This window comes from Lepeophtheirus salmonis, chromosome 7, assembly GCF_016086655.4.
Source record: "Lepeophtheirus salmonis chromosome 7, UVic_Lsal_1.4, whole genome shotgun sequence".
Classification (NCBI taxonomy): Eukaryota; Metazoa; Arthropoda; class Copepoda; order Siphonostomatoida; family Caligidae; genus Lepeophtheirus; species Lepeophtheirus salmonis.
In genome coordinates this window covers 12743314-12756233 of record NC_052137.2, presented here as the reverse complement: position 1 = coordinate 12756233, position 12920 = coordinate 12743314, and the positions used below count along the sequence as shown (strand labels likewise).

General features: G+C 34.0%; 1 protein-coding gene and 1 non-coding gene across 2 annotated transcripts; both read left to right on the top strand.

Moving 5' to 3' along the window:
* Positions 1-3754: 3754 nt before the first annotated feature.
* On the top strand, positions 3755-7397 carry LOC121121218 (uncharacterized). Its single transcript, XM_040716096.2, has 2 exons — positions 3755-4306; positions 4645-7397. The coding sequence occupies exons 1-2, from the start codon at positions 4175-4177 to the stop codon at positions 6838-6840; spliced, it is 2328 nt and encodes a 775-aa protein (XP_040572030.1). The 5' UTR covers positions 3755-4174; the 3' UTR covers positions 6841-7397.
* A 5151-nt stretch (positions 7398-12548) lies between these two features.
* Positions 12549-12713, top strand: LOC121122299 (U1 spliceosomal RNA). The gene has a single exon (XR_005865779.1). It is a non-coding gene; the product is annotated as a U1 spliceosomal RNA (small nuclear RNA).
* The last annotated feature ends 207 nt before the right edge of the window (positions 12714-12920 follow it).

The following is a 12920-nucleotide window of genomic DNA, read 5'->3' as shown; positions in this document are numbered from 1 at the left end:
AATGAAACAATTTTTTTTTGATAACAGGGCGTCCGCAGGATTTTATTTTGTAAAAGGGCTTGGCTTCAGATTTTTTTTTTTGAAAAAACGGTCACAAATCCATAGTTCTCCACATAAAATTAAATGTTTTGAAAAAATTTCAAAAATCCACAACTGTTTACAAAAAATTAACTTTTTGGGAGAAAAATTTCGAATCATATTTTTTTAGTAAAAAATTTCAAAAATCTATGGCTACTCATAGAAAATTAAATTTCAAATATTAAACTTTTTGAAAATAAACTTAAAAAATCTATAGCTATTCACAGAATCTTAATTTTTTCTAACAAAATTTCAAATATTATTTTTTTTTCTTTAAATTTGAAAAATTCACAGCTTTTCACAAAAAGTTAATTTTTTTGGGAAAAAAATTCAAAAACTAAATTTTAAATATTACAAAAAAAAAAATTTTTAAATATACTTTTTTGCTTTGTTGCATAATTTGCCTGAATGACTTTTTTTAAGAAAATAAATCTTTCAAAAAAAATTTTACAACTATTTTCGCAAATTTTTTTTTCAACCTGACCAAAAAAATTTTTAGTAAAAAGGAATTAATTCTTAATATGGGTAAATGCTACATCCCCTTCAGCCACCCCCTGCAGATGCCCCTGAAAGTTATAAGTTGTATAGCAATTAACTTAGGGAAGAACAGACATCAAAACAGATATTAACAGATATAAACAACTATTTCAAAATAGCCAAAAAATGTTCATTAAAAATAAATTTATAATATAATGTTGATTATTGTGGGGGGGAAAATCCGACATTTTTGTCAACTTTACTTAGAGATATTGGATAAAAACTGATTTTGAGGAATCCAAGTAATTTTCTGAACGTTTTTAATCTAACATTCATCCTTTGAAGCATTGATTTTTTTCGCCCAGAATTGATATAATTTATCAAAATTCAAAACTTACTTACTCATTACTCAATGTAGGTAATTTCTTTATATTCAGTTGCTACAACTATTACAAAATTGTCATTGTATTGTTTAGGGTAAGTATTAAATACTTTAATACTTCACTTTGAAAATTTACATTATTTCCGGAATTTTATATAATATATACAAAGAATTTGCCCTAATTGGCTTTAATATAATTTGACTGGGCCTAATACTATACTTAATAGATAAATACTCTTTACTATCGTAAAGAAAAACAAGCGCTTCACTCCCGAATCTTTGAAGGCACTGGATGGGCCTGCTCGAGAATTGTCTTTCTGTATCACATTAACGGACACCATAAAAAAACTTTCCATCCATCTAGTCCCAGCTGGATGTCACAGTCTCCAGTAATGTTCCCACTACTGACAATGAACTGAATGGAGCTCTAGACATCCTTGCAGAATGGAACAAGCCTTTTCTCAACCTCGGTAGATCCACACTTCTTTTCTTTCCTAAACCCCAGCTCTGTGAATTGGAAAACTCCTGGCAATTAATTCCTCTCTCTGTCAAGATCCTCTGCAGGTTGGGCTCAACGAGAAGTCTACCGAGATCTTCCCTTAAAGATTTGACAACCTGAAAGGTCTGGCGACCTGACAGATTGACAGAATGATAAGTAGAGAGGAAAGTTTGAGTAGAGATCTGGCTGGAGATATTTGTGAGAATGTTAAAATACTTTGCTATCAGAAAGCAGGTATGTTTCATCCCTTCTCCGATCTCATATTTGCATTTAAAAAAGATCTAGATAATCATGGGAGATTTGTCTGGGAGGTTTTTGAGTCTGCCGTGAGGAACAAGGTTATCAAGAGTATTTTTGTTTGACATGCCAACCTCCCAGATGTAACAGTAACTTTTGGGGTTGGTGTCTTTGTGTTTTCGGAAAGGTTGTTGAAGTAATTTATAACCATAAAGAACTTAAAATCCACTTGAATTGCTGATGGCTTTGAGGTAGAACTTCCCTGCTCAGCCCGCTTCCTCATGAAGAAACGGAAGGAATTGCAGATGGAAGACAGTACTGAATGTAGCCACTGAAAACCAAATCGTTGACATTTATCATTTGCTCCTCTGAGAGGTGCCTCAAGCTAGCTTTTCTCCAACATACCATATTGGCACAATGTGGCTTGCAATCTTCTCTTGAAAACACCTTGTTGCTTCGTGTTTACCACATTCCCCGAAAAACAATCAAATAACAGGGTGTTTAATACGCAAATTTACGAATTTAAAATCAAGTTTGCACGTAAGCAAATAGGGCGGAGGTGATAATGAATGAAAAATCTGGAATCCCCATTGAATGAGAGGTGGAACAAGCTCTTGTGAATAAAAAATATTCAGTTTAAAAAAATGATATTTTCAAGGACACTCAGATCAGCTCCCCCCTCCCCTCCAGAAAAAAAAGAATTTTTGTCTTTATCCCTCAAAAAACGACAAAAAAATCAAATGAAAATATATGACAAAATTTTAAACTTCCAAATTTTTCAAAAAAATTAAGCCCAAAAATAAAGAACTCTGCTGACGCCCTCTGTGAAATTAATTCGGAGTGAGATTTTTAATCTTACTACGTGACGTCATTCAACCTTTCTCTCAAGTTCTGATCAATGAAGAATAATGCATTCGAGGAAAAACATGTATTTACTTCAGATTAAACATAAAACATCACACACGTGGAAGACTATTATGACAGGGTAGGTTGGTTTTCATTTTTGAAACATTGTGATTCGAAATTAGATATTTGAACTGATTTGATTGATGATGCGTGTGTGGGGTGAGAGTGTGATACTTGTTTTTTTAGTATCCTTCCCGTAGAATATCCTTAAAATTTCGATAAAGACTTTCTGCAACAGGAAAGCCCCCTGAACTTCTTCGAGTAATTAAAATTTCCAGAAGAAGGATGTTTGAAAATAAATGAATAACAAGGATCATATTAAATATCCACAGTGATACACAATCTAAAATTTTAACCACACCCAATCTGCAAAAATTTAAAAGTAGCCATAGGCTTAAATGAATAACATAAAGACACCAAAGAAGGCATTTCTCATAGGAATGCATAAATTATAAAACGTACATCCAGTACATAAATAGTACATTCAATGACATCACTCGAATTTTAAAAATAGATATACAGTAAGCTTTCATTTTTTAACAACTTATTATTGAGTATTTTTTTAAATGGATCAGCCCGTCCTTAGATATGTTAAGATGATATGATTGATACATTCACTTGAATTCTATGCATCGAACCTATATTGCATCACGCAACCTTTCTTCCGAACCAAATAAAAAATGAGGCCCAAATCAGTTGTCAATTTAGCAATTCTTCGCATCTATGGAATTATTATTCAATAATAGTTGAGAATCGTTGACAGCTTACAATGAGCTAATTCCTGTTGAACCAATCAACATTCAGAACACTAATTATAAGAAAAGAATCAAAAATATCGACAGTTCCAAACTAAAGACACAGTAGGCTTTTTTGTTAGCGAAGTAACGCCGTACTAAACGTTTCCTCTTAATTTCGGGTCACGTTTCATTTCTATGAAATGCATACTACATGATGATATTATGAATTATATTAATTGTTGTATTTTAATATAATTTATTTAGGATAGACAGAAAAAAGAAAAAGAAGGAACTAACAAACTTAGCTATGCAGGCTAAAGATTGTGGGTTCCAGCAGCAGCTATGTTCTTTCATGTTTTTGTTTTTTTTGCCTTGATATTCTTAATAATAAGTACGTCTTGAAGAAAAAAGTTGATTGAGCGCGCGCTCCTTAGAATCAAAAACAATGTGGACTTGAAGTTGTAGTGTTAGTAGAGTTTGAATATATTATATTAATTATTTGATTGATTCTTTCGTTGTAAATGGGGAAGTAAGGTCATCGAAAAGAACTTTCCATCCATGATTTCCTACTCACGATTAAATGAAAGAGACTATTACAATCTCATATTCATAAGGTCATGAAAGTTGAATACCTAAATAAATAAACCGTACACAGCTCTACATATTTCCCGCGTTCTGTTGTTGCCTTTTTCTTCTTCTTGTCTGCAGCTTACCCTCACAGTTTTCTTTTCCTTTACGAAGTCATATGTTATTTATCAAGTGGAGAGGGAAGGTGCTGCTGGAGTGAGTTACTGGTGATTCAAATCATCTCTATCTTACTGTTTAGTATTTACTAGTGACCTTGGGGCTCAACTACTCATGTCTACCGGTGCGGAAGTGTTGAGAGTGACAACAGCAGTCACTATTGGAGCAATCCTTCTTCTGGGATTTGGATATTATAGATATTTTTCCGTGATTCGGAAGAAAAAGAGAGACAATGAAGTTGATTCGGTGAGGATTTTTGACCATGTGGATTTTAATTCCACTTATGGTTTGCAAATTAAAAAAGTCATTCTATGCTCTTCTCAATTTTTACTTGAGCTTATTTTTGCCCTAATGAGTAGCAATTACTAGCAAAGAAGATAGATTAAGATATCTTTTAAAATTAATTACACATGAAATTGACTTATAGTCTAGGGCTAAACTGCATTCTCAAGGCTCCTTATCATGACTTTTATCTATATTCAAATAAAAAGAGTCTTCGCTTAATTTCCTTCATATTTATATGTTCATACGAAATACATCTAAGTATAAATTAATAATATTTCATCATTTTTCCACTTCTGCAGGAATCATCTATTGAGGTTAAAAAGGTAGCACCCTTGAGTAGCTCAAATGCTCCCTCCAGTACCAAAAAGGTATCTATATCCATAACGACAACTGAAAATGGAGAAGTTCTAAATGAATTTGACGAAAAAGAAGAGGCTAGGAGAGTCATTCAGAAGGTCCTTTCTCAGGAAATGACTAAAAACTTTGTTCCTGAGAAAAGTAAAAAAATCATTGAAGATACTTTGGAGGGTTTAGATGGTAAAATAAACTTTGAAACCTCACGTTCTAGTCGAGCTTCGTCAGAAAGATTATCTGAAATAGGTCGATATGTTCCTTTTGAGGAAGTACTCAATAGAAAAAGTATGGAACGATCTCCAACTCCTAATAGTTCGCGGTATGCTCCATCTTCTCTTCCATCTGGATCATCATCGCCATCTAAGAGCTACGTGTATTTGTCCAGAGAATCTTCATTTGTAAAGGATGATACAGAATTATCTCCCAAAAAAGGATCTCGCAGTCCTTCATTTGAGTTGTTTAAATCTAAGAGAACCTCAGTTGAAAAGGAAGTCACTCAAATAGTTACTTCAAATTTTGAATCTGTTCCGCAGGATCTATCTCCTATGACGGCATTCAAAAATAGCTTAAATGGTGATAAGGTTCTAGACTCAAAGGATGACTTGAATTATTCTGACGGAATCTTAAGCCCAAAGGAAGCTAAGTTACTACTCAGCTCATTTAATCAAATTCATATGAATGGGACTGAAAATTCTAAAACTGGAGAAACAGAATCAAGCTCTTCTCGCAAAGACTCAGTTGAATTATCTCCGGTCGTTAAACCCATCTCTTCCTTTACTTCATTCACCAGTGAAAAATCCAACACAGAAACACACACAAATGAACGGGTGTCTACTAGTCCGTTCAAGGATAGCTCCTTATCTCTTAGTAATTTACAGAACGTAAATGAACCTACATCTGTACCCCAGTCCTTTATTAACCTTAAGAATATTGAAATTAACACCCAGTCATCAAATGATGGAACATCAACGGAGGATTGTTCTTCTTCAGCTGAAATAACCGACTTGAAGCCTAGGTTATTAAAGGAAGAAAATGAGCCCTCTCCTATGTTTGAGAGGTTTCTTCGTGGAGAGTCATCCGCGGAATTTAAAAAAGATACAAGTTTCTTGGAGGATAACATCTCTCCTGAGTCAGGTAATGCGATGACTGACGAAGGGTCGTCGACCTATTTGGAGAAAGAAAATAGTGTTCCGAAGGATAACATCTCTCCTGAGTCAGGCAATGCGATGACTGACGAAGGGTCGTCGACCTATTTGGAGAAAGAAAGTAGTGTTCCGAAGGAGAGCATCTCTCCTGAGTCAGGTAATGCGATGACTGACGAAGGGTCGTCGACCTATTTGGAGAAAGAAAATAGTGTTCCGAAGGAGAACATCTCTCCTGAGTCAGGTAATGCGATGACTGACGAAGGGTCGTCGACCTATTTGGAGAAAGAAAATAGTGTTCCGAAGGATAACATCTCTCCTGAATCAGGTAATGCGATGAATAATGAAGGAACAGCCACCGGTTTGGAGAAAGAAAATAGTGTTCCGAAAGAACACATATCTCCTGAGTCGGGTAGTACGGGAACTGACGAAGGGTCATCCACCGATTTGGAAAAAGACGACAGTGGACCTAAAGGAGATACCTCTCCTGAGTCAGTTGACACTATGGCCGACGACGTGTCAATTCACGAAATTCCTTCGCTAGAGACATTACCTATCTCTAATATGTTACCAGCTACAGAAGAAATTAATTCAACACAAAGTACTGATAAAGAATCTAAGAAGAATGATAAATTCGCTTCATCGACCGACTTCCGTCCGGAATGGGCTAAAATTTCAAAAAGTAATGGCCATGTCTGGGAAAAAGGTGTTGCATATCAAGAAAAGGGAAGACCCATTCCTAGCTCTAACCGGACAGAAGATGACGATGAAATGAGTCTATTATCTAGGTCTCAAGAAAAGGATATTCACTCTAAGGCTCCTCTTTTGTCAGACTCTGACGAAGAAGAAGGAAAGCTTCAGGGTGAGGCTATGGTTTTGTCACAACCTAGAATTATGGAAGAAATCAAGGAAGAGAGTGAGGAGCCCGCAGAACTTCCTCGCAAAAAAGTCAAAACACAGGATTCCAAAGGAAGAAAAAAGAAAGGCCGTAAGAAGTAAACGTATTATTAGTCAACATCAGAGCTTTTCCTCCTTTTTATTTCAAGAATTAACGGATGTATTTGCAATGTTGAAGATATGTGAAAGGGTATTATTTATTTTAGTGCCATAAATCTACTTTGTTCTTCCTTAGAAAATTACTTCGTGTCTTCCTCATTGACAAAAATATATAATTATGGGTCAGTCAACAGTCTCAAAAAATTAAATTCTGTTTAGTCGTTTGTAGTTGTGCCTTCCAACATTATCATTTATCAATATATTTACATTGCCTCCGTGAAATCATTTCTTGTTCCTTTTTTAAACGAGGATATCTATCTTGGCCATGTCTCTGTTTTTAAAAAAATATATAATTTTTAAATTATCGTTTCAATGAAAAAAAAGGTACTTCATTTTGAATGTGCATCATTTGCACTTTTTGAGTATCTAAAATATAACTAATAAACTGATACTTTTGAAAAAATCTAAATATTTATATCTCCCCTTCTATAGTTATAGTAAACTAAACTATTAATGAAGTGTTATTTAAATTATAATTTAATAAATGAATTTGAATATTATTTAACAGGTTTTTAGAAGTCCAGTGTATGAATGGATCTTCTAAAACCGTCACATGCGTGGGTATCTTGTGCATTCTTAGTCAAATACCTCTTTCTATATTTATGTATGGCAATTAAAGTGCCAGTTAGGTTGATTGTGTAAAAAGACGCTCTTTTTCGATCATTAACTGGAATTCCAATGTCTTATGAATGATTATTTATGTAAAATATTCCTTATATCTCTAGTAAATATTGATAGACAGAGAGAAGAACGAGGAATGTTGTAACTACGATAAATTGGAACTATCTTAAAGTTCAACCTGTTTGATAAAAATGGAATTTGGATTGTATTTGTTAATATGAAAAAGTTAGACATGATATTGAACAATAAATTTATTCAACATGTCCTCCCTCAGCAGCCACCATCTTCTCCATCCTGCCCCTAAAGGATTTGCATACCCTAATGACTTCCGCGGACTCGACAGCATTCCACTCCCTCGTGATGGAGCCCTACAGGGCCGCGATGCATTTGTGGCTGACCTTACACACCTCCCTCTCCAACTTCCCCTACCAGTAGTAATCACACGGATTGAGGTCGGGTGAGTTGGAGGGCCAGGCGTTGCGATCCCAGAAAGTGATGTCGTGGGAGTTGAAGAGGTTTGTGGTCCTCATGGCGATGTGCGGACGCTGAGTCTTATTGGAATATGAACTCCCTCTCAGCGGCCGTATCCTTCATCCAGGGGATGACGAACTCCTCCATGACTTCGCAGTACCTTATCGCGTTAACCTTTTCCTTGGGATTGAAGAAGAAAGGAGGCATCACCTCACTGGTGCTGCAGATGACACCCAGGGTCATCACGGAGGGCGGGAACTTTGCGGTGAAGACTGCAGGGACCTCTTCTCTCTCCTTGGCAAGCCACCTGTTATTCTGGACGTTGTAGCTTCTGTAGACAGTCCAGTTCTTCTCGTCGGAGAAGATTATTCTTCCTCCATGCCTCTTCAAGTCATTGAGGAGACGCTTACCGTTGGTGAGCCTGGTGGCATTCATGGATGCCGTGAGGATGTGTTGTTCGGCCATTCGGTATGATCTGTACCCGAGGTCCTCATACCGAGTTTATTTTAAACAAAGTTTTTTGGTAGTATACCGGAAAGCCTACGGGAAACACGTTCTTAGTAATAAATACGATTTTCAAGTTCGAACTGATTTCAAAAAGTTCGTTTAGGCTCATTAAATTGGGATGAGGGACCTGATTAATAACAATCTGTGATGATAGGAGATAGGGCTCAACTACGGCATTAGAGAAAATAATCTCTTGGGTTTTGTGGTTATGGAGGATTCTTCCTTGACCTATTCCTTCATATGTTACCACATTGGTGAATATACATTAAGGACTCAATTGAATATTAATTGTCATCTCATTCTCTTATGCCTGGAGTAGAATTGATTTGACAATGGAGTTGTCCATTGGAAACTTGGATTGACTTTATGTTTGAGAGGTTTTTCCTCCAAGTTATCGTCCGGAATGAATGCCCTGTTCGGCTCAAAGTTTGGAACTCGAGTAAAGATGAATTCATAGTATGAATGATGCAGAACGTAACAACTACGGGGAAAAAATGTTTTTTTGAAAATAGCTATGGTTTTTTGAAATTTTTTTCCAAAAATTTAATTTTTCGTTAAATCTCTGGATTTCTTGAATTTGTTACAAAAAAATGTAATATCTAAAATTACTTTTTGAAATTTTATTATAAAAAATGTTAATTTTTGGAATCTTTTTAGAAAAATTGCAAAATCTCCCCCAAAAAAAAAAAAAAAAAAAAAAATATATATATATATATAATCCTGCACACGCCACTAAGGAATACTCTATAAAATGGAACATGCACTCTTTCTTTCCTTTCCCTTTTTTTGACCAACTAAGGGATATTTTTTCTACTATTGTCATTAAAAATTTCCCTACTTTGACGAATTAAGGGTGAAAAAAGAAAGACAAAAAGGCTGAATATTCCATGTAGAGAGTATTCCTTGTTACCTCTAACAGTTCTCTTCCAATAAAAATAAGAACAATGATTATGGCACAGCTTCATCAGATACAATCCTACGCTCAAAACTCTTTTTGTATTGGTTATAAGTTTTACTTCCATAGATTATAATAATTTTTGTAGCCGAAGTCGGAGTCGGTACAAATTTTCCGACACTAACAAAAAAGACTCCGACTCCGCAAGCTCTGGTATTAAAGTATATATTTGAGAGGATTTCATCAAGGTTAATAGAAATACAAGATTAATCCATAACGCTTTTCCAACTTACGTTTGACCTCCGCCACGCTTTTTAATAGTGACGTCAAAGAGTACTATTAATCATATATTATTATTTATTAATAATATAATTTCTAATCTTATATGGTGTTAATATACTGTTGTTATTCTCTATGACATCAAAATCTGTCTGTTTTGCCAAGTGATTGGTACAAGTACATCAAATTGAAGATTCTAGCAAGCCCGATTACATGATGGTCTAACCTTGTATTCCTATTAACCTAGGATTTGATCTTTGTATTCATCACCTCTAGCTTAGAATTTCATCTGATAATAAATACAGTGTGTAGATACTTATTTGAATGAGCAGCATCAAATCAACGAAAGCGTGTCTAACTCGAAACACTCTTCACATGATATTACTGTTGTGCTCAAAACAATATTTTCCGAGTTTATAGCAAAAACTAAGAATGTGATAGGTCGAAACCAAAGATATAACAATACTTAAAGGGTCTCAAACTAAAAGAGAAAAAGCGGGACTGTTTTTTAAGAAAACAAAAGCTTTAATTGTAGATGCTTTTGGTCTGGACACCAAGCAAAACCGAGACTTTATAGCATTTGAAATAGAGACAAGACCAAGGGTTTGAGAAGTTGAGAGAGAGACGAGACCAAGACCAATCTTAAGAACCACATCACTACGCATTATCCAATATTATTTAATGGTCCATAGTTCAATTTTTTTTTTGGTTTAATCAGATTATTTTTATGTACGTAAAATCCTTTGGAATTGCTTTCAAAATTTGGGATGTTCTTTTGCATTCTTTTTGTCAAGTCTGTGGTGCATCCCAAATTTGAAATTACTAATGGTTTTATCCGAACAAGGGATTTTTGGGGGAAAGAGAAAAAATTTTCAGATTTTTGGTTCGATATATACATTTCTAATACAATAAAATATGATTTGACCTCCTTATTTGATTTATATTCAAATAAAGTACCTTCGAGACCTTTAGCTGTGAGTTTGAGGAAATACATTTAAAAATTTAAGGAAATTGAATTTTTTTATAAAAAAAAAGTTTTTGCAATTAAACGTTTTGTATATTTTTTTATTAATGAATCTTATCTATCTTGCAAATTATATAAGGATGAGTCTTACTCGTTAGAATACCCTTACCTTTCATTTTAAATATTGAAAAGTAAAAATATTAATCAGGGAATATTTATTATATTTATGTATTTTGGATTGGAAATAATTTATGGATTTGTAATTATTTAATCAAATCACTTAATTATTATTTATATTTCAATAAGACTTCATAATTTGCATAATGTAATTTGGTGATCATTTTGTAAAGGATATTGTTCAAAAATTTGATTCATAGAATTTTAGTGATCTGGAGAGTGTCCAAAACAATGATAGGTCGATTTTTTAAATCGACCTCTTATTTAATTGTATTTGAGACACGGCATAATCTCTCTAACACAAAAATGTACACTTTATTTTGTTGTCAGCTGTGGATTTTTCGGTTTATTTTCTCTTAATTAGTGTTTTGAACGTTCATTGATCGAATTAGTCTTTATAGAGTTGTTTGTAATTCAAAACAATTATTAGATAATAATTCCCTACTTGGGAAGAATGGTCCAACTACCAAAGGATTTTAGGCCTTTTTTCTGTTTATTTTTGTATGAAAGGTTATGCGTAATGTTGGACCGATCTAAAAAGATTGGATCCTTATTAGTCCGGTCTTAATAAAAAAAAATCAGTCCTAGGACCGGTCCTTATTCTTTTCTACTAAATACAACAGTTGAAATGAGGTGGTTACTATCTATGTCATTTCAAATTTCCTCATTACCTCTTTTCAAAGAGACAAAATATCTTAAGTTTGAAGTAGGAGGTGTGTGGCTAGAACTTATAATTATACGCTCTTGCTATGATACATTATTTTCTTTGTTTTTATATTCTTCAATCCTAGCAAGCACTTATTGTATCCTAATGCCTTAAACTTAAAAAAAAAAAAAAGACAAACAAAGAGAGTTGAAAGTGGAATTTAGTAATTACCAAAGATATGACGAATTAACTTATTTCAATGTACATAATGTTACGTCTGATACATCTTTGAAGCTCAAGTAAAAGCCGAGCTAATTTTAGAATTCATTAAATGAACTAAAAACTTAAGTCACTATTCAACAGAAGCGGAAAAAAAAGTCGTTATACTACAAGTCCAATTTGAGTCTTAATTCTTTGCTCACAAGTCAAGTCCTGGTCCTTGTAATATTCATAGAGTTCTTTATTATTTTATCGAGTCCAAAATGAGTCCTCAATTTTCTTTGGAGTTAATTTAAAGTCCATAATTATAGTATGGAATGAATAGGATTTAACGTTTAGGCTTTTCTTGAGTTCAGCTTATTTTTTTTTACATACCATATAAGTAAAACTCTTTAGGTTCTTTGAGCCTTAACACTTGCTCCAAATTACTCCAAAATACTTCGTATAACACAAGATTAATATGAATAAAAGGTTATACCCTAACGCTTTTCCGACTTATATTTGACTTCCACCACGCTTTTTAGTAGTGACATCATAGTGTATAACTGTTATCCAGAGTGGATATATATCACTTTACTTGACTGTTATTGTTAGAGTACCACTATTATACTCTATCACGTCAAAATCTGTCTGTCTTGCATAACAGTCGGTACGATACATCAAATTGATAATTCTAGCTAGCCCGATTACAAGATGATCTAACCTTGTATTTCTTTAACCTTAGCATAAAAGAAACTTGAGTTAAAACATCCATATCCTTTTTTATAGGTACAAATTGTGAGGTGGCGCTAACATTTTTTTTTCTTTTCAAATTAATTTCATATTTACATTGCTTTTCAATCAATACGGATTAGTTTTGGATTGTTCTAAAAAACCTTACTTGTCTACAAAATCAACCGTGATCAATAAGGTGGTTCCTTAGGGACGATAGCCTTCCATTGCACTCCGTTAAGCTTGACTTCCTCCATTATCTCCAATGTGAATAACTGGATAGCATAATTTCTGTTAATGGGGACCTGCGTGCACGCTAATCTTCAAAAAAAAAAAAAAAAAAAACTACAGTCCTATCAGTCCGGTATTGATAGAATTTCTCAGTCGTAGTACTGGTCCTTATAAAAACCACGACAGCTGAAGTTCTCACTACTGACTTCGTCATTTGAATCACCGTAGTTTTATCATAATTCATAATCCCTTTGAAAGAGACAAAATACTTGAAGTTAAAAAGGGGGGTGATTAGAACGTAT